The sequence below is a fragment of the Rosa chinensis genome, chromosome 5 (genome assembly GCF_002994745.2).
Source record: "Rosa chinensis cultivar Old Blush chromosome 5, RchiOBHm-V2, whole genome shotgun sequence".
Taxonomy (NCBI): Eukaryota; Viridiplantae; Streptophyta; class Magnoliopsida; order Rosales; family Rosaceae; genus Rosa; species Rosa chinensis.
The window spans coordinates 28,622,876-28,647,842 of NC_037092.1; the positions used below are offsets into that span (position 1 = coordinate 28,622,876).

The 24,967-nt window shown below is 38.2% G+C and overlaps 1 protein-coding gene across 1 annotated transcript; it reads left to right on the forward strand.

The window, feature by feature from the left end:
* The first annotated feature begins 5,743 nt into the window (after positions 1 to 5,743).
* On the forward strand, positions 5,744 to 8,650 carry LOC112203578 (ABC transporter G family member 9). Its single transcript, XM_024344523.2, has 4 exons — positions 5,744 to 5,845; positions 5,941 to 6,742; positions 7,508 to 7,809; positions 7,961 to 8,650. The coding sequence occupies exons 1-4, from the start codon at positions 5,744 to 5,746 to the stop codon at positions 8,621 to 8,623; spliced, it is 1,869 nt and encodes a 622-aa protein (XP_024200291.1). The 3' UTR covers positions 8,624 to 8,650.
* The last annotated feature ends 16,317 nt before the right edge of the window (positions 8,651 to 24,967 follow it).

The window sequence follows — 24,967 nt, forward strand, 5'->3', positions numbered from 1 at the left end:
ACTATGGATTTCAGCAAGAATGATAAAGGCCCATGGAATTAGGGTTTTTGAGACGCAAGGAGATATTTTGGAGGTGTTGTTGCCGTGAAAAGAGAGAGAGAAACAAGGAGTCAACGTGAAAATCAGAAAATATAAAGGAGATTTCAATTGGAGAGAATCAAGGGAGATTTTTAAGGAAAGGAGGAGTGTGCGTGCAACAAATAAAAGATATTCTTGGAGAATTAAAACTGATTTTGCCGTGGAAATAAGGAAGCTAACGTGAAAATCTCAAGAGGAAATCAAGGGTGACGTTGGAGATAAGGTTTGGAGAGTTTTAAGGAAGGGTGAATGCTCAAAACAAGTCGAGGTTCATCCCTACATTCCCTAAAGCAATTTTGGCCGAAAATAAGGAAATAAATCAGATTTAATTCATAGATATTTTGGCAAATATTATATTTAGGAATTATAAACTTATTTTGGAGAGTTTTGATTGGATGGATGACACACCAAAGGTGACATGGCACTCTATGATTGGTCGAAGCTATGTGGAATTTTCTGAATGCTTGGAGAGCCTTGGCCGTCCCCTATATATACTCCCCTATTCTTGACGTTAAGAGTTCCACACTCCACACACCCCATAATTCAGAAAATTCTCTCCATAACGTCAAGCTCTCTCTCCACCCTCTAGTGCAATCCACGGTTTCAAGCAAGGAAGAAGAAGAAGAAGAAGAAGGAGCCGTGAGCATCATAATCCATACTCCACCTTGAAGACTTGCTTCCAAAATTCAAGCATCCAAACGTCAACCCTCCATCCTCATCTCCATCTCATGGTATAATTCAACCTCTTTCTTTGTAACCTTGTTTGATTTCGTTGGAATTGTTTCTAGTTGACAATAATATTTGAACAAAGTTTAATTCTGAATTTCTTATGATTGAATGAATTTTCGATTCCTATAATTGTGATTCTAAGTTGCTTTTGTGAGATTGTTCAATTAAATTTGCTTTACAGAAAACTTTTATATGTTTATGTTCTTTGGTGGCCAACTTAGGATATATTAATGTAATTGATGCTAGATTTAAATTTGTGATTCACCTAATAGTTTTGTAAACTTGAATCAAAAGTAGTAAAGGTTTTGGACAAGAATCGATTTTAATTGAAAAGGATTGCAATTAAATGAACTTTTTCATACTAAGTTGTTCACTTAAGTTGATAGCCTTTCTCTATGTGTATTGCGTTGAACATGTTATGATTAGCTAGCTTTCTAGACTTTGATTGCATGTTTGATAGGATTGATCTAGGTGCTTTCACTTAGATTAATTAGCAAGGAAAGTAAAAAATGAAAAATCATTTGCTTAAAATGTTTTACATGATCAACTTCTTTCTCATGACTTGGAAGAACAATTGTAGGGTTGAATCGAATTTGATTATGGAATTGGTTTTGATCTTTGTTTCTTATGTTTCATTCTTGTACTTGTGTTTGTATAGTTTTATTTGTTTTAATTCTTTTAATTTTCGGAAACCAAATCTTAAAAACCCCCCTTATTTCTTAAATTTGTAAATACTTTATTTTATTTTTGTAAATAATATACTTTGTTTTATTTTAATTCTTTATTTGTCTTACAATGACAGGTGTACCCTCAATCCCCGGAATAGAACGATCCCTATTTACTACATACTAACGATGACATCTTATAGGGTTAAATTATACGCTTGCTTTGAGCGTATCACCTAGGCAGCAGCGTCGGTCACACTTAATCCAGGAATCAACCTTTGATTCATGCTTCATTTCGCTCGAGAGAATGGATGTCTGTGTGAAGTCTTTTGTAGTCGGATAATCATATCATGACTAGGATGATCTATCCTATCATGACAAAGCCAATATGTGTCTAAATCCAAGAGATCTTCTCTCATAATTTTTATTGGATTAATAGCTCGAATAGTGACATAGAGTCCACTAGAGTGATACATAAACTTCTCTAAGATGCACATTTGTTCGCAATCATTAGAGGAATTGCAAAGGAACTCATTTCCGTTCTCTACATGCGTTTTCGCATGGAATCCGTTGGCTATTCATAGGGTATGATTTGCCCTAAGATCGTAGAGAGTTTCTGTGACAGTAATCAAGGTGCCATTTCACAAGTGGAACATGGGCTATTCCACGTCCTTGAATTAATACTGATGGCCCAACCATCTTTGTCACAAAGTAATATGCTCAGAATCAAAATTGAGTCATAATGAAAAGAACTCGAAATTTTATTCATAAGCCAACGGAGTTACATCATTGTCTCTTTGACCAAAGAAAATCAAATCTAAAATGCTAGCTAATGCAAAACAATGGTAGTCGTCTAACTTCTTTCGGTAATTCCAAAATAAATGTGATCAGGTGAGTAGAGAGATGTCGGTGGAACAAGGCTCGCTTAAATACCACTAATCTCAGGATCTTCCTAGACATCACACTTACTTTAGGGTGAGCCTACTTTGAAGAAAGACTAAACCATTGGCATTTACTACAAAATATATGGCAATTCCCTATTACATATCTTGGAAAACTAAAGACTTAAACAGAATTGGTGATCTATTGATCCCAGCCAGATTTGTAGTCTTCAACCCTTCACTCTAGATCATCTCTTTGATCTTCTTGTTCCACATAGTGAACTTCTCTTGCTTCACAATATGCTTTGTAGGCGGTGACTAGTTCTTGACAAGCTCTACAAATGTGTGCCCAATGATCAGACACTCCACATCGAAAACATACATCTCTTTGCTCAAACTCCATTGCTTGAGGCGCTTTGAAATCATCATTTAGATGGCTCTTAGTGTTAGTGGCGCCACCAACATGACCAGAGACGTTGCCTCCCTCTCTCTTTCCACGTTGACCTCTTCGGTTCCGTGTTCGCCTATTTTGGCGGTTACCTTCCCAAGTAGAGCGATTATATGGACCAGAAAGTCCAAATGTATCCCTAAGATTAGGGTTTCGCTCTTGGCGCCCTCTCTTTGGAGCGCGACTATAATTGGATTCTAGAATATACTCTGTTCCCACGGATCTGGAATTATAGTTCTTCACAAGGATGTTGTCATCCTTTTCAGCGACATTCATAGCTCCAATGAGATCATGAAACCTTGTATTCCGTCTTGCAGTAACATCGATTCGATAGTTCTTAGCAACCATCAATGCAGAGACGGGGAAGGTAGAGAGAGTCTTCTCAATCAACATCGTATTTGTGATCTCTTTACCACAAAATTCCATTAAGGATTTAATGCGAAGTACTTCCGAGTGTAGTCAAGAACTGACTTGAAATCACAGAAGCGGAGGCTATGCCATCTCACTTCTAGGTCAGGAAGCAGGGAGTCACTAACGTTGTCAAATCTTTCTTCGAGTGAGACCCATAGCCTTCTGGGGTTTTCTTCATTCATACACTCATACTGGAGCGAATCATCCATATGACGAGTCATTAGGATGATGGCTTTCGCCTTACTTGCCTCTAAGGCTGCTCTATTTGCTTCCAAAGCTTGAGCTTGCTCAACAGTTAGCACGTCCTGGCTAGGCTCGAGAATCGTATCCAGAATTCCATCGGCATTGAGATGCTGACGGACATCACGAACCCACCTGTGATATCCAGATCCAGTTGTTCCCAATGGAGCAAAGTCCAATTTGATCATGTTACTTATCCTGAAGGAGAACAAGAAAGTAGGGTTAGTTTCATAGCGTAAAAAGCTACCACGAAAACATATAAAATTTTTTGAGCGTAGTCGCTTCCAAGAAATTAGGAATTTCCGAGCGTAGTCGCTTCAAAGAAATTTGATTCCAAGAGGTATTGGATTAGATCGAAATAATGACGTAAGTGGTCGATCATAAATTCTCTACAAACTCTAAGTTTGGAGACAAGCTCTAAGCTTGGAGTGAGCACAAACCTCCACAATTCGGCTTAATTTGGTCTCCCCTATGATGAAGAAATGGGGGTAGAAGAAGGGAGGTTGCAAGTCCCCGAGAAAAAGAAGAGAAAAGAATAAAAACTTCAAAAACGGGAACTTTTAGAAAAGTTTACCTCTTAGGATTGCAGAATGTATTTGGTCCTTGTCGTAGGATTTGGAGACAAGCTTCAGTCCTAGTGCAAGCAAGCAGACTTGTAGGATTGCAACATGGTCGCGAAGTCGCGGGGATCGCTGAATCGCGGAATCGGGGAGTCGCGGGGTGGCAGGTTTGCGGAGTCGCTAGGCCGCGGAGTGTTGCGGGGATGCTGCGAGGTCGCAAGAACGCTGCGGGGATAGGCTGCAGGTGCTGCAGGGCTACGGGGCAACAGATGCAGAGCGCGCATGAGTGGAGCAGCAAGTGCAGGGGCGCGTAGGAGTTGCAGGGGCAGCGAGCGAGCGTGGGGCTGCGGGGGCAGTAGATGCGAGGTGTGCTCGCGGGGTCTATGTGCCACGGGGTCGCGTGGTCAAAGTGTCGCGGTGTCGCGAGATCACGAGCGTGAGAGCAGGTGAGCATTCGTGGGAGCTGCAGGGACAGCGAGGCTAACCAGGTAGGGTTAGCGATGAGTTGTGACGCTGGGGCCGCTGCGAGGTTTTGAAGGCTACGATTTTTAGGGTTTCAGGGTTAATGCTTCGTGCTGATAACGTGTTTTAGGGAATCAGAAATTGAGAGGAAATTGCTAAGTATTCGCATTGATAATAGGGGCCTCTTTATATAGAGGATTACAATGCATTGAATCTGAATCATACAAGGAAAGGTAATCATACATTGAATATGAATATCTAGATCCTTCTAATTAAACCATATTACCACTAGGTCAAGTAACCAAGAGTTTGGGCCAAACACACAAATAGAGATTTACTTGAACATATCCAACATATTTAGGATATTCGTATTAATTGGTAATTATTACCATCCAACATCAATGCTATATGCTTTTGTTAAATGTTAAAAATGCCCACTAATCTAATTTAGTTCTGTTTCGGAAAGCTAGAAGAAAGTAATCATCTATGTACTAAAGTTGATATATTAGTGGAACTTTATGGACTATTGATTTGAGTATGGGGAATGCTTTACTACTCAGTTGAGGAGTAAACTGAATAATATGAAGCATGATCAACTTATGGAAGTAACCAATCAAAAAATGTAGTAATTTTCCTACAAGTTACCTCCCATCAACAAGGTTGTGTTAAAATTGAAGAATCTAGCTAGGCGAAGTGGTCACACATATTGACATTACATCGTTATTTTTTTTTTCCTTTTGGCTCAATGCCTGTCCCTAGCTAATGAATCCTTGTATGTGTTTGCCACTTACCGTGGAGAGAATTTAAAGAGAAGAAAAGGGTCTTTTGCACATTTACGCGTTATGGTATATTTTGTCATTCATGTAGAGTCCTCATAACTGAATACTTCCATTGTGTATTTCAGGAAAGATAGCTTAACTTCTAATACTAAATCAAATTACTAAAGGGGCAAAAGTCGATTTCTAGTGGGATACTTGAAGCTGATACCTAGGCGTGTAACAGAACATATAAGAGAGCAGCTGTGAACACGGAAACCTAACCACAATTCCTCAGAGTGACCTGTTTTATTTTCTCTTACCTCTCATCTTCTCACATGAGTACTTGAGACAACTATTTTCTTCTCTTTCAATTCCCAGTATTTACATATAAACTCTCGTGGTTGATTACCAAGTTACTAGTACATAATTTTAAAGAGCTAGAGGAAGAAAGAAAGAAAGAGAGAGATCATCAGCCTATTTGATCTTCTCTTTTTCATCGAACTATACGATCATGGATCAACAAATGGTGGATTTAGAGTCCAATAGAAGACCAAACACTGATGAAGAATCCCCAGCCATTTTCAAGAAAGCAGTTCGACCTGTCACACTGAAGGTATGTAATCGATCGACATCTCAATTTCACGAACAGGGTTTTTGTTAATTTCATGGTTTTTAATTTTTAGCTAATGTGTTTTGATTGAAACGCAGTTTGAGGATGTGGTTTACACGATCAAAGCCGAGACGGATGGAATGTCATGGCTTCGAAAGAACACCAACAACTCCGATTCAGACAAACTGATCCTGAAGGGTGTTAGTGGTGTGGTTAAACCAGGTGAAATGCTGGCCATGCTAGGCCCATCGGGAAGTGGCAAAACGACACTCCTAACAGCGCTCGGAGGTCGTTTAGGTGGAAAACTCAGCGGAGGCATAACCTACAACAACAAGCCCTTCTCAAACTCAATGAAAAGATACATTGGTTTTGTGACCCAAGACGATTTTCTCTATCCCCATTTGACCGTGACTGAGACACTCATCTTCACAGCCCTTCTGCGCTTGCCCAACACTCTCACTAAGGCAGAGAAGACGCTTCAAGCCGAGGCTGTGATAACACAGCTCGAATTGACCAAGTGCAAGAACAGCATCATCGGGGATGAGCTTTTGAGGGGTGTCTCGGGCGGAGAGAGGAGAAGGATTAGTATAGGGCAAGAATTGCTTATAAACCCTAGCTTGCTGTTCTTGGACGAACCCACTTCGGGCCTGGACTCGACCACAGCTCAAAGGATCGTCAAGGCATTGTGGGACTTGGCCAATGGAAGAAGAACCATTGTTATGACTATACACCAGCCTTCTAGCCGATTGTTCTACATGTTTCATAAGGTGATGCTCTTATCGGAAGGGAATGCTTTGTATTTCGGGAACGTTTCCGACGTCATGAATTACTTTTCCGGCATCGGATATGCTCCGCTTGTTGCTATGAACCCTGCAGATTTTCTCCTGGACCTAGCCAACGGTATGTATGTTTCATTAATTTCTAATGGCACTTTTAATCAATGAAAGTCAGCTTTAATTCAAATAACTAGGTAGCAGTTATACTCCTTTATAAATGGGAAAGTTCAGATAGTTAGGTAGCAGATGGTCTTTTTCATAATGTAGGATCTGACGCCTGCTGAAACCCAACGTGCAAACGACCATCCATGTTGTTCAGGCAAATAGATTCAAGTAGATTCTGAGCTATGGACAAACCTAGACTGCTTACAAATGTGCCATGGCATGCAGATTTGTCCAAAAGTTTCAGTTCATGTCAAGCAAGTGCATAAAAGATGATATTAAATACAGACTGTTAAGGTCTGACACCTAAACCGAAGAACCGCTTGGAAATTATAAGACTATATATACACGTGTGTCATGCATGATGTGTGCAAGTATATCTAGACGTGTATATGCAATTTATAGTGGGGTGGTGCTTATGTTTTGCTATTCACATTTACGCTTAGGCTTGAAACCGAATCGAAATTCTCAATTATGTTGTTTTGTTTTTTTCTTTTCATTTTCATGGTAGTTTTGATGGTTTGTGTTGAACTCGCAAATTTTAGGTCGAGACCTGACTGAATCTGCATGATGAGGGGGTATGAGCACTCGCACAAAAGTTTTTCTTTTGATTTGTTTTGTTTCATGCTTTCATTAGATTAGTTTTTTCCACATGCAAGTGCGTTCTGGATTTCTGTGATGCATTGCGTGCAATCTGAAAGTGATATTTTAATCTATGTTATGATAGGTCTGACACCTGATGAATCAAGTGAAAACAAGAGTGAGGTGAAGCAGAGTTTGGCTTTAGTACTTGAAGAAAACAGCTGCGACTGCAACAATAATCAGTTTCATGATTCATCATCAGTGGACAAGAAATTTGGGAAATGGCCCACCACTTGGTGGCAGCAATTTACTGTCTTGTTCAGGAGAGGAGTGAAGGAGAGGAAGCACGAGTCCTTCTCTGGCCTCAAGATTGGACAGGTAGTTGCTGTGGCTCTTCTCTGTGGGCTTCTGTGGTGGCAGTCAGATACTTCCCACTTACAAGATCAGGTACTTATCACTTCCCTCCCTCTTTCCTAGGTTTTTTTAATTTGAGATAATCTAAAACTTATTATCAAGTAGATTAAAATGAACCATGGTCAGTACATATGACAAGATATCTAACAACTGGCCGAACTTTTATATATTGGATATTTTGCAGATTGGGCTTCTGTTCTTTATGTCTGGATTTTGGGGTTTCTTCCCTTTATTCCAAGCAATCTTCACGTTCCCGCCAGAACGCAAAATGCTTGAAAAGGAACGGACTTCTGGCACCTACCGACTTTCCTCCTACTTCATGTCAAGAATCATCGGTGACCTCCCCATGGAACTTGTCCTTCCCACTTTGTTTATCACCATAACATATTGGATGGCAGGTTTCAAACCCACGCCAGTGAACTTTTTTCACACCTTGCTTGTTCTTCTCCTCCTTGTCTTAGTAGCTCAAGGAATGGGACTTGCTCTTGGCGCTGTGGTCATGGACCAAAAATCGGCCACAGTACTCGGATCAGTGCTCATGTTGTCATTTCTTCTGGCCGGTGGTTTCTATGTTCAACATGTGCCTGATTTCATAGCTTGGATCAAGTACATTTCAATCAGTAATTATTCATACAAGCTCCTGCTAGGGTCTCAGTACAAAGAAAGTGAGACTTACCAGTGTGAGAATGGCGCCAATAGGTTATGTTTGGTCGGGGAATTTCCATCTATCAAAAGTACAGGGCTTAGTGGACAAGTGAATGCTGTAGTGGCTTTGGCTATAATGCTTGTGTTTTATAGACTCGTTGCCTATATCGCCCTCATGAGGATTGGGGTTACCAAAAAGTAGGTGTAGGTATATTAGAAAACGTTGCAAGATTAAAAATCTAGTCTAGTGTGGTTAAATGTTTTTCTTTTGTAGTACTGAATTTCAACTTTGGCGTGTATCCTAAATCGAGACATGAAATATAGAATTTGTAAACGTTATTTACAAAATACGTTTTATTACCCCTTTTTTCTCTCTGCTTTGCACATGGAAGTGGAGGCTTTACGGGCAGGTTTGCTGGTTGCTATTCATGAAGGTGGGGATGATATAGAAGTTGAAAGTGACTCTGCCTCTCTTATTGCTGCTATCAGTAAGGCTGAAGATGACTTCTCCAATAGGTCGGATTGTTGATGATTGTAAGAGGTATTTCCATGAGTTTTCATATGTCAACTTCCGACATGTTTATCGTGAAGCAAATGGTGTTGCCCATGGATTGACACACCTTGCTAGTTTTAATTCTATTAATGAACTATGGTTAGAGGAGCCTCCAGCTATTATTCAGGACGTGCTTTACGAGGATCTTTGTAATTCTACACGGGGCACAGGTTTTATGTCCTCTCTGTTGTACTTTGTTTCATCTATTAATAATATGTACAAGCGTAGGGTTGAGCCTCCCAGTTAGGCTGGGTTCCAAATCCCATTCAAAAAAAAAAAAAAAAAAAAACGTGTTAGACAAAAAAGATAAAATAAAAAAAAGGGAAAATGATCATTTACCCGATTTTAGGCTAAAAATTGCCCACTTGCTCCACCAACTGTTTTTTAACCCCATTTACCCAAAACACTCTAAGGGATTATTTCCCCTTTACCCAATTAATTCTTTTTTCTTTTTTTTTGAGACTTTTTTGCCCTCTCCTTCTTTCTCACTTAGAGAGAGAAGTCACATTCCACCTTGCTGTGCTACGGTGACCAGTGGCCGGCGCGGTCTCCGGCGACCAGACTCCGGTGACCGGTGACCGGAATCCGGCGAACGGTGACCGGATTCCGACTACCGGTGACCGGATTCCAGAATCCGGCTATTATTGCCCCCCAGTAATCATATTACTGCCCCCCAGTAATCATATTATTGCCTCCCAAAAATCATATTATTGACGTCCAGTGAATTGTATGAACTCCCAAAACCAAAATGAATACACTAAAGGAACAATTGATCAATTTATAATCATATTACTGCCCCCCAGTAATCATATTATTGCCCCCCAATACAAAGTCCAATGTCTCTACTGCCTCCCAATAGACCACCAAAAATGCACCATTTTGTAGGATTCACTGATAATTTGACCTTAATACACAGAAAACAACATGTAACTTATCAAAACACCACACTATAGTGATCCCTGTCCCTCGTATCAAAGTCTACTGGGGGCCAATAATGTGTCTACTGCCCCCAGTAGACCATCAAAATTAAAAAAAAAAAAAAATCCCGACGTCCTACCCACCAGATCGTCCTTCGTCTCCGCCAGCCCATAAGTAACTGCAGCACCGCCTCCCCTTCACCAGAGTCATCTGCAGCACCGATCCCAACCGCCTGCATTCCGGCTTCCGATCCAGCCTCCTCACCGGAGCCTCCCAGCCTTTGATCTAGCTTCTAAGACCTTGGCGCTGACGTGGCGGGTGAGGTCGCGGATCTTGGATGGTGAAGGTGAATCGGAGGACGGAGATGGTGAATCGGAATCTGGCTGGGGAGAACGAGTTGGTGAAGAGAAAGAAGCAGTGAGTTGGAGTAGGAGGAAGGCGAGGAAGAAGAAGCGGAGGTCGCAGACTCAGAGATCGCCGACGACAGTGGCCGGTGGGTCCGATTCGAATTCCGGCGAGGGCTTTCCAGAAGCAAGGGGAGGAGAGAGGTTGATGGGAGTCGAGAGAGAGAGAGAGAGAGAGTATGAGGGCAATATTGTCCATAGATGTTAGATTGGGTAAATGGGGTTAAATAACTCTTGGTGGAGTAAGTGGGCAATTTTTTGTCTAAAATTGGGTAAGTGGTCACGTCCCCTAAAAAAAAAAATCTGTAATACTTCTTGTGAGAAAAAGCCATACGGTTTTTGTAAATAAGTTGAACAATTACACTTTTTGTTGTAAAATATTAATTTCTGAAAAGTACTTTGGGCTGGTCTGCATTATAGTGATCGAGTCGTCTTCGTTTCAACATGACATTGTGATTCTAGGGCCTGTCGCGGCGTGGTTCGTCAAGTTGTTTTGGGCTTTAGTTCAATTTCTTTGATTATATTGATGGGTCAAGTTAATTGACCCTGACATGGAACAGAGGTTTGAAATTGGCCCAGATTGTTTGGAATCTATAAGATCAAATTAATATTGCTATTTTATTAATGGACTTTGAGTGCGTAGACCGGGAAGAAGCCCATTTCGCCCTACCAAGTAAAGGTAGGGATTTATTAACTACATAGTGCTTAAAATGAATGTTTTAAATTAACAAAAATAATAGAGAGTCTCATCTCGTTATCTATATTTAAGAGCGAAATGACCAAAAGTTAAAACGGAGAGTCACTTATGAGTCTGATGCAGCTACTAAAATTACTAAAAAACTAAACATGCTCTCCAAAACAAATAAGGAGGTAAGATAGATAGTCTGCTATAGATACTCTAATGCAATCAGAAAATGTTGTCGCTTCCTCACTTCTCTCTCCCCTTTTTCCTTCTTCAATCAACGGATTGAAGTTCTTTCACTTCTATAGATACATTCAATCGATCTCCATCATATTATAAGGGGATTTTATCATGAGTGGGGTCTGAACTTACTTGAACCGAATAAAATAGTACCCCAACTTTTAAAGTAATCAATTAAGTACCTAAACTCAAAAAAAAGTACCAATTAGGTACTTCCCTCACATTTCTGTCAATATCCCTTAAAAACAAGCATGTGCCACACATGTGACTCTCTATGCAAGGTCAAGATGGACATTTTTCACATAATAAAATCTGATTTTTTCCCCCTCTTCACTAGCATTCCAATCATGGGTTCCTCACTTTTCGCTACAAGAAAAAAGGCTTTTTGCAAGGAATTTTTTCCTTGTAAAAAGCTGGAAATTCGTTGCATTAGTCCAATGTTCCTTGTATTTGAGTCCTTGCAAAAGAGCAAATATAACAACCTAAAAATTCCTTGCATTTGAGTTTGCAAATGCAAGGAATTTAGCACTTGAGGTTAACTATGGTAAAGCAATATACAAGGACAATTCCTTGCATTTTAGTATTAAAAAATTTAAAAAAAAAATTAAAACTGAATAAAAGAAATATACCCAAATGTCATTCCAGACTCTTTTTTCTTTTATTCCTTGAATTAAAAACAATTAGTTCGTTTGTACATCAAAAATTGAGGCTACACTAATCTATAACAAGATTAGCAAAATCAAGATATATATGCACATAGAGACACCAGAATAGAAATTAACAAACTGAAGCCTGAGTGAGTGTATTATGGTGTGGGGAAAGTCATCCCAACTCATCCGCTCCCCATATCCCCTCAAAAACCTTTCTATTGGAACCTTCAAACATAACCATTAAAGTAGAAAGGGTGGGATAGGAAAACTTTTTTTTTACTATGTCCAGATGGTTCTCACAGGATTTACAAGAAATTTCAGGCTGGTCCTGCAAAATATGAACAGAAGATTACAGCCTTCCTCACAAAGTAAATCCGTCAACAGTACTTGTAAATGGCACTATAGCTTTCAATCATATATCTAACAATCAGCAACTAGGTCGTTCTGTGAGACATTGTTCAATCTGTACGTGTGCTTGCAAAAGCATTCAGAGTGACAGGTTTTAGGCTAAAAGCATGTGAGGCATAGAAAATATCATAATTTACCTAGGAGACATCCTAATAAGTTTCTTGATTTTTTTAACTTATTTCCTATTGAATGCTTTAGTTAACCGTGCAAATTCTATATGTCATTCTAAACTTGACATGTGACTTAAATATAAACAACTTGACTCACAAATAGCTAATGAATTCAATTGATATACCCGTGAAACATAAACAATGAGAAAACAAGGAAAGGTGATGATAACATAGCTATAGAACCCAAAATACCAAGATTTTGTTATGATAACATTGCTTAAATTCCTATGGAGTTTGAGCAATGGAGTATATTAAATAATAATGGCACAGTATTCAAATAGGCTAATATGCTGGATTGCCATTGCACAACTAGATTGCATAATCTTAAAACATATGAATCCTTAAACTGCAACAAAGCCTTAGTTGAAGTCTTAATGTGACAATTAGTTTAATGGCATATAACTAAAAGTTATTTTCCTTCTGTTTGCTTTTTCAGTTGTAACTCATACAAACAGGTGTAATATTATTAAGATCAAGTGCACCTGATGAACTTACTTGAACTCAACGTCTGGCTTGTTATGCCTTTCAACTTCTTGACAAGGAAAATTTTGTAGGTGCCATACAGCACAAGCACTTTTTGGGGAGGGAATCGAACAAAGAGGTAGATGAGTTATCATCTCCTAGTATGACATTCATCCTTCTCACTCAGCTGAATAATACCATCAAGAACAAGCACTTTTCCATATGTTAAAGACTGCACAGAAAGGAAGCCACATTAAAAATGGTTAGCTAGAAAAGAACGAACACAATGGACAATTGGACATAAACAACCAGAAGTAACCTTCAAGATGAGAATGTCATACCTTAAAATCCAAAACCACTTGGAACTCTGATTTTTTTGTGTATAGAATATTTTCTGCTTTAAGACTTCAAAATATTGTGGTTGTACACAAAATATTGAAGATCTAGAAACTTGGTAAAGGAAAAGAGAATACCTGAAAATAACAACAAGAAATAAGGGGAATCTGGGTCCAAGTTGCTTAATGCAGATGCTTCACTCACAAAGCTATAGCTTACTGCAATGAAACACAAATAATCTAGTTAAAATTTGCATGTATCATAGCTGAGCGAAAATCTGATACAAACAAAAAAGGCTATACTCTTTGAAATATATGAATTCAAGCATGTTGAAATCTATTCACTAGACAAGACACTCACATAAACTAGAAAGAGATAAAAAAAATAGTAGGAAATAGACATGAATATAAAGAACAAAGCTATACGATTAGATCAAATGGAGAGAAAAAGTAGAGGAGATCACGAATCAGAAACAGTTAAAGGAAAATGACAAGTAGGAAGAGAAGATATTCAAAGCTCATAATGAAGGTAACAAGCTCAAAGCCAGTTTGGACTGAGAGTTAGTGCATGTACTAATATACAGTGTATATGTTTATCTAATGTGTCCTTGAGCTAAGTTACTGTGTGTGACCATTAAAGTGAAAGAAGATACAACCAATTATAGCTTTAAGTGAAAGAAGAGCATTCTTAATACCATTGAAAATTTGATAGATAACTTTGTTTTGTTCTTTCAGAGGATCTAATGCAATAAAACAGTCCACGAAGTTTATACTCGTGGAAGCAATCTCTCTTCTGCTCATTAATTACCAGTATGCTAGGCCCTGCACTGGACCAAATATGAAAGCATTACCATTTGTGAGCTTCATCAACTTAAAAGTGTACTAACAAATATCTGTTGCTACACTATAGTGATGTCATAACATCAATTCCATATTATATTTTTCCAGCTAATAGGCAACAAGCTCAAATCTTAAAGTGTTCACTACAACTCATATGAAAGTATTCTTAATGTGTAATGAATAGTACAGAAAATCACAAAACCAACAAAAGAAAAAATAGAAGAAACAAATGTACCTCTAAGACCCAAACACAAACGCAACAAACGGACAAACCTGCAATATAGCCAAAGCAAAGACCTCTGCAACCTACAATTTTCTCTGAGCCTACTACCCATTGAATTTCTTGACAGAATCACAATTAAAAACCAAAAAATGAACTCCAATTTACCAAAAATAGACTATAAAGGTAAACCAAAAGGCAGAAAATACCAAACTAGCAACAAGAAATCAATGATAAGCAGAAAAGGTCCGATATTTTTTCCCATGTCTTTGGTAATCTGTCATGAGCCGATAATTAACTCAGCCCTCACCTCATAGAACTAACCCAATCCTTATCGAAATACAGAGAAGACAAAGGATTAAAGAGTCAAGAGAGAGCATGTGAGATTGAAGGAGGTATTGGGGGAATTGGGGCTAAGGTGTTAGGGTTTGTGATTTGGGTATTAGGAACTTGGGTACATATTGGATTTCAAATGAAATGAAGCAGGATATGTGAAAATACAAGGACAGAAACTGTTTTCTGGAGAATGGGGATTGCAGTACACGAATCGATCCTTACTGGACAGCAGAAACCAAAATAAACAAACGGGACACCAGATTTTTGTTACGCAGTGAAAACCTCAAATATGAGATTAAAAAACACTGCGGGGCTCTTACTCTTGAGAACCCAAAATAAGAATCATCGTATTCAAAAGGATATGTTCTTTTACAACTTCAAATAGCACTAGCTCGGCTATCTTGTTTAGACAAAAACTAACACACAATTTGTCTATCTTCTTGAACTCCTTCAATTGAACGATGACCAAATCTTGTTCTTCCTTCTTCACAATCTCTCTACTGATCTCAAGAGAGTTTGTTTATGCATATGAAAACATGATCAATAACACTTACACGTGGACCAAGTGTTTGACTCTTTGTGAAGATTCAATCTCAAACTAACATGCAAGACTCTAACAAAATTCTTGCGTCAAGATCTTGTCTGCCGTGCATATTTTCTAAATATATATCAAGCACCAACGGCAAAACCTCTCAACCAAAGATTCTACCCTAATTGTCCTTTAATTAGGAAAGTAACTTTCCATATATGAAATCCAATAAATCTTAAAGAAAATCAATTAGGAATAGACAAGTCCTAAAAACCCTAGGGCATCAACACCACAATTTTAACACTCAGAAAAATCTTTTGAAGACATAAATACATAAAACCTAAAACCTACTTCTCTAAATCGGATTCCACATGAAACTGACTACTGACTCGGGGATTGCAACACACGTTGCAATCCCATGCATATGCAGATGCATTTACCAATGATTCTCTGAGATCAGTAAAGGGACTTTGTCATAGTTTTGTATGGGAATGCCAATACAACATGTACAAGAATTGTACCTACAATATGAGAAGCTGAGAGAGACGGATGGCGAATATAGATGGCGGAGGTCTGATTCAGATTTTGGTTATTTTGTGTTTACTGTTTGGTGTGTTCTTCGGTTTGGGTTTTTGAGAGTAAGCGGATCAGAGGAGAGACGAGGAAGTGAGTGAGATAAAGAAAAAAAGGGAAAACAAATTAAATTAATGTGAGCGCCAAAGATCCCGCGCTCGGTCATGCAAGGAAATGAAAAAGTTTATACAACGATTTTATACTTTTTCTCAGTTTGGCTAACCTCATGTCCTCATGCAAGGACTTCATGTATTCCTTACGTATCTTGCGAACCAAAAGCCAAGATTTGTACAATTCGTTATATAATCCAACCAAATGCAACGAATTGTCGAGTCCTTGCAGATCACTTCGTTGTATTAGTCCATATTTCTTGTAGCGATTTGCAGCAGTGGTGCTGTGGTGGTCTATGCAAAAGTCTATATTAATAAGCACTTGTTAATACTAGCAATTTTAATCATATTGTTTGATCTTCTTGATCAAACATGGACAGGTTCTTCTGGTAAACTTCGCAAAGTTTGCAGCTTGAGATGAAAGGGAGCCTAAATAAAACCCAATCATAAACTATTTTGCTATAGAACAAAACTTTGTATACCAATAAATTTAATGCTTGTGGGGTTGTTTCTTTGGATTTAAATTAGTTATTCCATCCAAAGCCAGCTATGTGCTAGAAGTGTCTCTCTCTCTCTCCCTGTGATGAGTTGATGATGATAGAAACTCTCATTCCTCTTTGCCATACACTCTGATGACCTGGCATATTAATTCCATCATTTTTCTCAGTTCTTGACAAGTAATTCTATCATTCATTGCATCACAAATTTCATTTATACTAAATTACTAATGCAGCAAACCTCCTCAGGCCATTTCCACACCAATAAAGTGCAACAAACTCTTCAATCACCCAATTTTTCTTTTAAAAAAAAAACTGAGGTAAAAAATGTCTTTTCCTTGTGAAAATAAGCTAAATATCTTGGTTTTTATTTTTTCTGTTTTAATTTGTTTTCTTTTAATAGAATGTGGCTTTATGCTAGCAATAAGTCCCTACCAAGCTGTAGTAGGGTGACGTGGGCCCTGTCCTGGACTGCACACCTTGTGTGTCTTGTTTGCCCTAGTTAGGCGGCGAGTTCCTTGCTTTGTCAAATAGTCGCAGCCTCCTAGTGGCATGATGAAACTAAGTGTCACCGGATTTGTTTTCCAATGGCAACATTGTGGGAAAGCTGATCTTATTTGTATATTATGGCTTCGAGTAATAGCCAGAAGTGAACTCTTCGCTAATTGGTGCATGGTAGAATACATATTTTTCGTAGAGACTCCTGTTATTATCTCGGGATATGTTCTTTATGTTTATTATAATTTGGGGTTCAGGTATCATGTCCCCCCCCATGTATTCTACAGTTTCAGTAATGATCAAGGCGTAAGGGCAGCCGTACTAACCCTCTTTCAAAACAAAAAAAACTAAATATCTTATTTACTTTTTTTTTAACAGAGATTTGACGGAAGTATCTGATTGGTATGTTTTTTTGAGTTCATGTACCTAATTGATCACTTTAAAATCTAGGTATTTTATAAGCGTTTTTATGATTCTACTAATCATTGGTATAGAAGATGACAGGAAAGATTCAAGAACTGTATGCGAGATTTGTTCCAAGTTTTTGCTAAAATAATATGTAGAAACTTCTTTCCCAAACACCGAAGATCGCCACATCCGTGATCATATATTTACAGATTAGGTACATAGTAACAATATACTCTTGTGTTATCACTTGTATGAATAGATCTTTTTTTCTTCTTCTTTTTTTTGAGCAAATAGATCGAACAAAATTTTTATTTACTAAATTTAGACAAAAAAAAATCCAACTCCTTTAAAGTGACACGATTATGAAGTTATATAAAGTTCATAAAATCTCCTCCTGTGAGTATCTAACAATTGAAAAAATTGTCACATCAGTTAAGAGAATTTTATTGCTTTTTCTCTCAAACGTACTGACATTAACAAACAAAAAAAAAAAAAACACAAACACACACACACACACAACTAACGTTAACCCAAAACTTCATTCTTCTGTGTTTCTTACTTTTTAGATCCCTCCACAACTTTTATATATATATATATATATATATATATATATATATATATAGCAGATCTAAATTAAAAGAAAACAACATCTATCTTGTTAGACTGTTGATATTGATATGAGAAAGTTCAAAGGAAAGCTCAAATCAAATAGAAATTACAGGTAATAGTAATATATGTGGACAACATAGCCATTGAGATTCAAATATGAGAACCTTTATTTGTTTAACAAGTGAAGAAATGATAGCAAAATTAGAAAGAAGATACAGAAGTTTGGTTTCAATTCATGAAAGCAGAATTGACTTTGTTTCGTTTGGTTGATGGAGACCGATTGCATTTTTTTGTTATTGAATAATCAAGATACTGTTAGTGTCAGTTTGAGAAGAAAACCCTAAAGTTATGCACTTCCATTTCGTTATCAAATAAAAAAGGCAAAGACGAGAGCGTCTCTCTCTAAAACCTAGAGAAAGAAAACAGATCTGATGAAAAAAACCTGTCTCCCTCCCCCTTCTCTCTTGCCAGATCTTGATCCCTTTGGATCTAGATCGAAGGCTTGAGAGTTGGGGGCGGCCTCTCTCGTTTGGCTTCTCTGTTTTCTCAGTTCCTCTATTCTTCATCTTTTTCCCTTGCTTTTCTCACACCCCTGTGGTGATTTACACCCATCTTGTGGTGATTTTGCTGGCTCATGTCCAATTCTAGATGACTTTGTTCCTCTTTTCTTTGCCGATCAACCCAAAAAAATTTCAGATCCAAAAAACTCCATGATTCCCCTCACCCATCACCTCACACCAGCTCCCCTCCATCTACCAAAGACCTGCTCCATGAAGGATTTCATGGCTACCTCTTAAAAGTGAGAATCACTTATGAAAAGGAGTATGGGTGTTTCACCCCCCATTCACCACTGGATTTTTTCTTTGCTATTGGCTTCTGTCCCATTTCAGTGGCTTTGTTCCCTTCCCGGTTTGAGTCTCTCTAGTGGAGAAGAAAACGTCAATGTGTGGTATTGGTTCATTTCTCTCATCCCCTTAAACTTTGGTTTTGACTGGATCTGCTTTTTAGGATTGTTCTAGCAACGGTTATTCGGTACTCATCACCTCGATTTAGCACTTCTCGCATCCTCTTGGCTTCTGGAAGCGGCGGCGGTGGCGATTGCAGCATCTGTTTGGAAGAGTTTGGGCGGCGGCGGCTGTGTCAGTATTGTAGGAGTTGATATTTTATTTAATTTTTAGGGTTACACTCTTTTGCCCTATCCATGTGGATTATGGTTAAGTTGTAATTTTCCTTATTGGGTTTATTTGTACTTGGGCCTTGTTTTGGGCACCTTCCATTGGGTTTACTCCCATTGGTAATTATTAATGAAGCTTCATTAATATCAAAAAAAAAAAAAACCCTGAAGTCAATTCCAACTGATGTGGCAATTTGTTTGACCATTAGATCGCTCAGAGGATTATGAACTTTATATAACTTCACAACCCTCACACTTCAAAGGAGCTGGATCTCAAAAATATCTATTTCTTAGATTAAAAAAAAAAACCACTAAAATTTAACACTATTATCATGAAGGATACATAAAACATCATATGAACATAAGTTTAGAAAACATTCAGCTAAATGCATATAAATTTTTGTTGATTAATATATTAATTTGATCGACGAGCTAGCAGAATTTAAAAAATGGCTCTCGCTCCTCTCTCTTCCTATATTTGGAATTGGAAATCTTAGTGGCACCGTCTCTCTCAGGAGCCACCGAGCATGGAGGTAGCATTCTTCACTGTTCTCGTACGGAGGGCTAGCCTCGTCCCAGTGTTGGTTTTTTCTAACTACGTTTCTTATGGCTAGTTTTTCAGGCCATGTCTTGGGTTAAGAACTTAAGATTGGTTCTCTTCGATCTCATGCTACAGTTCTAAGGTTAGTGGTAGTGAGACGGCTTCCATCGAACCAATGTTGCTTCATGGTGATGGGACTACCCATGATTTGAAGGCAAATGCTAGTAGTTCGGACATAGTTCTTCATTAGAAGCCTTATGTTGACGGCAACGCCCACCTTCTTCCCTCAACTATGCACAGTGGAGGCTCGGCATGGTGTTGGGCTAATGGTGGTTATGATGCTATGTCATCAAGGTTGCAAAAGGTTTCTAATGATTGGAAGATGATCCCTGGCAACGCTATATTGAAATGACTATTTTTGGCTATGGCGGCGGAGTGGTTGCCATGGGCCTGTCCAACGAAGGCAACGAGGCTATTACAATAGATATTGGCATATTGCTAGTTATTTAGAGTTTCTGTCAACATCCAGCTTGCTTGCATTGAGACCTACTTCTTGGCATGGTCTCTTGGGCTTGCAAATTAGGGTTTACTATTGGGCTTGCTCTAATTCCTCACAAAATGTCAATTAGGCAATGATTTCTACCAATTGTCAGTTAATATTTAGGATTAATTTCAGTTTACCCCCTTGAGGTTTGGGGTGTCATCATTTCACCCCCCAAACTCTCAATTTCACTTTTTTACCCCCTGCACTTTCCAATTTTTGTCTTCCGTGCCCAATTTCTCATTTTCCGTCCAAATTGGACGTTAAGTCTGACTATTTGACCCACTTTGAGGCTAAAATGGTCATTTCAAGGCAAAAAAACAAAAAATAAAAAAACCTTTCTCCTTCACTTTCAGTTTCTCTTTCATCTCCAAATCTCTCTCTCTCTCTCTCTCTCTCTCTCTCTCTCTCTCTCTCTCTCTCTCTCTCTCTCTCTCTCTCTCTCTCTCTCCAAATCGATCTCTCTCTCTCGACACCTCCCTCACGCGCCTCGCAGCCGCCAACTCTTCCGACCCCTCCCCTTCCTTCGAGTCCACCTCCGCCTTCCTCTCCTGCTTCTCCATCTCCAAGTCCTCCGGCAACTCCCAACTCGCCCAGTGTCGACTCACCGATCCCACTCACCTCAAACCCTTCCTCGACGAAATCTCCGCCTCCATCTCCGACCTCGAGAAGCTCGTCGCCAAGAACTCCTACTTCTTCCCCTCGTACAAAGTCCAATCGTCGCTGAAAACGATCTCCAATCTGAGGTGAGTAAAAGTAAAAGAGACCCAGAGGAGTAGGAAGTGTTGGGAGAATCGTATGAATTAGAAGAGTCTAGAGTTGGTTAGTTAAGTTCAGGTCTCTCTCTCTATTTATCTCTGCAGAAAGCCAACAAGTAAAAGTAAGAAGAGAGTTTGAGTCGCAAGGAAGCATCGCCGATCTATTCTGTTCTGCTCTGTTCTTTAATTTCGAATCTTTATTAGGATTGATCACTAATCAGTGTTTTTTGCTTGCCAATTTGGACTCTGGAGCCTGGAATCTCATTTGGGTTTTATCTATTTTGGGTGATTTGGGATTGGGTTTCTGGGGTTTTGTTCTTTGGTAGGTTGTGAATTTGGTTTATTGGGTTTTGATATTGGTTATTTCTGCGCTGAGATTTTCTGTGGATTATAGAAAGGTTGGAACTGGGTTTCCTTGTTTTGTTCGTCAAGAAATTTGATTTTTTGCATTTGTTATCTTCTAATGATTATGATTTTGTTACTACTGGTTTTTCTGTTTTCTGTGAATCGAGTGATTGAGCCTTTAGGAAATTGTGTGCCTTTAGTTTCTGGGATTGTATGCCCTCTTCATAATTGTTCAGTTCTTTTAAGCGTTCACTTATTAGGATTCTGGTGAATGACGTATTGGGAATGTTGCAATTAGCAAATTTGTTGTTTCTGATTCCATTTCTTGAGTATGATGAAAATGACAATCCGTGAGTCTTTGTTTCTTATTCCATTTCTTTTCATTCGCAAATTTGCAATTGGAGATTATGATGGGAATGCTGCAAGTTCAGTCTCGGAGCAATTTTCCCAACTAAAATGAATGTCGAGGCTGGTTCTGGTGGCAATGCTTTATCTTCTGAGCTCATGGATCATGGTCGTTGGCGGCACGGTGGTGGTAAGTGGAGCATGGAGCGCGATGGTGATGGTGGGAAGAGTAATGGTTTTAGGGAGAGAGAGGTCGAAACTTTTTTTTTTTCCTTTTCCTTTTTCTAAATTTTGAATTGACCAATTTAGCCCTCAAAGTGGGCCCCATTATCAGACTTAACGTCCAATTTGGACGAAAAATGAGACATTGGGCAAGGAAGACAAAAATTAGAAAGTTCAGGGAGTAAAAAAGTGAAATTGAGAGTTTGGAGGGTGAAATGATGACACCTCCAAACCTCAAGGGGATAAACTGAAATTAATCCTAATATTTATGTGACAATTTTAACTTCCTTGTAAAGGATTAATTAGGCGACAACTTATGCAGGTTGCCGCTTAATGTTTATATGACAACTAAATTTTCGTCGCTAAAGACTGACTTAGCAACGACTTTTTTGAATTGTCGGTTAGTATTTATGTGACAACCTTAACTTTCTCACAAAAGACCAATTAGGTGACAATTTTTATGTGTTGTCACTTAATGTTTATGTGGCAATTGGAACTTCCTCACCAAAAAACAATTAGGTGATAACTTATGTGTCATTCTAAAAAAAAAAGGTGATAACTTATGTGAGTTGTCGGTTAATCTTAATAGGGCAACTTTAATTTTCTCGCAAAAGACCAATTATGCTACAACTTCTACAAATTGTTAGTTAATTTATGTGACAACTATATTTTCTTCACTAAAGACTGATTTAGCAACAACTTTTGTGAATTGTCGGTCAATGTTTATATGACAACCTTAACTTCTTAGCAAAAGTCCAATTGGAAGATAACTTTTATGGGTTGTCACTTAATGTTTATGTGGCAACTGGAACTTCCTCACCGAAAACCAATTAGGCGACGACTTCTACCGGTTTTTGTTAATGTTTATGTGACAAAATTAATTTTCTCTTAAAAATCTAATTAGGTAACGATTTGAACGGGTTGTCGCTTAATGTTTATGTGACATCTTAAACTTCCTCGTTGAGAAATGTATAAAAGCAAAGAATTTCATTGCAACAACTGAAATTTCCTCACAAAAAATCAATTAGGCGACAATTTTTATGAGTTGTCACTTAATATCCATGTGACAACTGGAACTTCCTCACATAATATCAATTATGTGACAATTTGTATGGGTTGTCACTTAATGTTTATGCTGGAACTAAAACTTTGTCTTAGGAAACCAATTAAGCAATGACTTCTATAAGTTGTGACTTGATTAAGCATATTAAACATTTTTGTTTGTTGTGCTTGATATATTAATGCCTAAAATTGGCACTAACAATAAAGATGACTTAGTCGAGATTGAGTTCTGCAATTCTCCATGCCAGCTCAGCATAACTAAGCTATTGGCGTTCCAAATCCTTGTTAGGGTCTAGTGTGTAGGATCAACATATAAATTAAAGAACACAAGATATTTATAGAGGTATCGGATCTCCATTTTCTTGAAGAAGTAATCTTCTATATCATTCTTGAACTAGGTTACATTTGTTCTCCATTTAACATATATATGAATTTAGGTCCTTGCAGACTCAAGCGCATTTCCACATAGAATTCTCTATTCAGTTCAAACTAGCCTTTTTCATATCAACCCACCCTTAGAGTAATTACACTGTGTCAACATGACACATTTTGATAACTAAAAAGAATCTCTAATTTTATTTATTGTTTACCAAATGAACTAATTATTTTTTAACTTTTAAAACATGACCTACTTATATTATGGAAGTGGACAGTTACCATTTTTAACCACAAAGAGGAGTGAACAAGCAAGTGAACACAATTAACTTGTTATTCCCCACCATTTGATTTAGATCCAATGGTCGTACGTTGAGCATAACATAGCAGAGAATCAATTGAGTTGTGTAAGTAACAAGCTTGTGGAAAGAATACTCTCACTAAGAGACAAAAGAAAATATGTCGATCACATCACATCTTCTAAAAGTAACATTTCCCTATAATTTTATTTTAAGCTCTTAGATTTGTATATGCTTTGTTTCTACTTTTGAATTATTAACTTAAAAATCGGAGGATTACCAAATCAGTTCCTTAATAATTGTCTGCTTTTTTTAACAGAATAAGATTTAATGAAATAAGACTTTTAGTATGAAGACACCCCCACTTAAACTACCATGCTATAATCTATATGCCACAAGCTCGCTCTCGAATGAAATTTCTTGAATAATTCCAAGCGGTGGCGGTGTCATCCGGAGTCTAAAATTAGAAATTTTAAACCTTAAATAATATAAAACACAGATTTTGAATTAAAATTATTTCAATCAAAGGCGCCATCTGATTGAAAAAAGAGACTCAATCCACAAAATGACAAAGTTTTTATCATAAAAAATATATATATTAATAATCAGATAGAAATCATAGAATAAAAACCTAGTTAATTACGACTAAAGACTCTAAATCCAAAGAGAGGAGGTTGACGGCCGTATACTTCTCGACCTCCACTTCTGCCTCTTCCCTAAAACCCTTAATATCTCTTTTATCCTCCTCCTCCTCTTTAAGTCCTCATCAAAACTGCCCAAGACAACTTCTCTCTCATCAACACCAAGTTAACATGCGCCTTCAATCTCACGCAGCCCATGGGTGTCGTCACGCTCCTCGTCCTTGGAAATGGCGCGCAGAAAGTCTCCACCTTCATCCTTGTCGTCCGCCATATGGCAACTACCTGACCAGGTTTGGCATGATCCCCTCCGTTATTTCGGCGTTCGTCGCCATCTACTCAAAGGCTTTAGGAATCCCTAGGGAAGATCCTTTTGCATAGGGGCAGTCTTGTGGATCAAGACTAAATCGAGGTTTGAATTTGACTTGGTTCGGTTCAAGTTTTGATAGTGTCAGGTTACTTGGTGACTTGAATTACACCGTTGTCGCCTATTTACTTGAGGTTTCTAGGTTTCCAAGATCTCTAGGTTGTAACTCGATTTTGACAAGCCCACTGCGGGTGGGCTATCATGTATTGTATGAAAAGAAAGTACCCAAATTGAGAAGTATTTGAAGCTACTGATAATGAGAGAGGCTTTATCTTTAGGCCAAAAATGCATCAAGCATGTGAATAAGATCATTATTGGTTATTGATTTTGAAGTTTTAACGTTTTTATTTTATTTTTTATTTTTTTTATCCCACTCTTGATGGGACTTGAACACATAACCTCCTGAATGAGAAGTCACGGTCTTACCACTTAACCAA

What these genes read in the sequence shown, in the direction of transcription:
- LOC112203578 (XM_024344523.2), top strand. Translation starts at nt 5,744, where the DNA reads ATGGATCAACAAATGGTGGATTTAGAGTCCAATAGAAGACCAAACACT. An exon ending in TTCGACCTGTCACACTGAAG is followed by an intron (nt 5,846 to 5,940) that starts GTATGTAATCGA and finishes ATTGAAACGCAG; the next exon opens with TTTGAGGATGTGGTTTACAC. An exon ending in CTTCCCACTTACAAGATCAG is followed by an intron (nt 7,810 to 7,960) that starts GTACTTATCACT and finishes GATATTTTGCAG; the next exon opens with ATTGGGCTTCTGTTCTTTAT.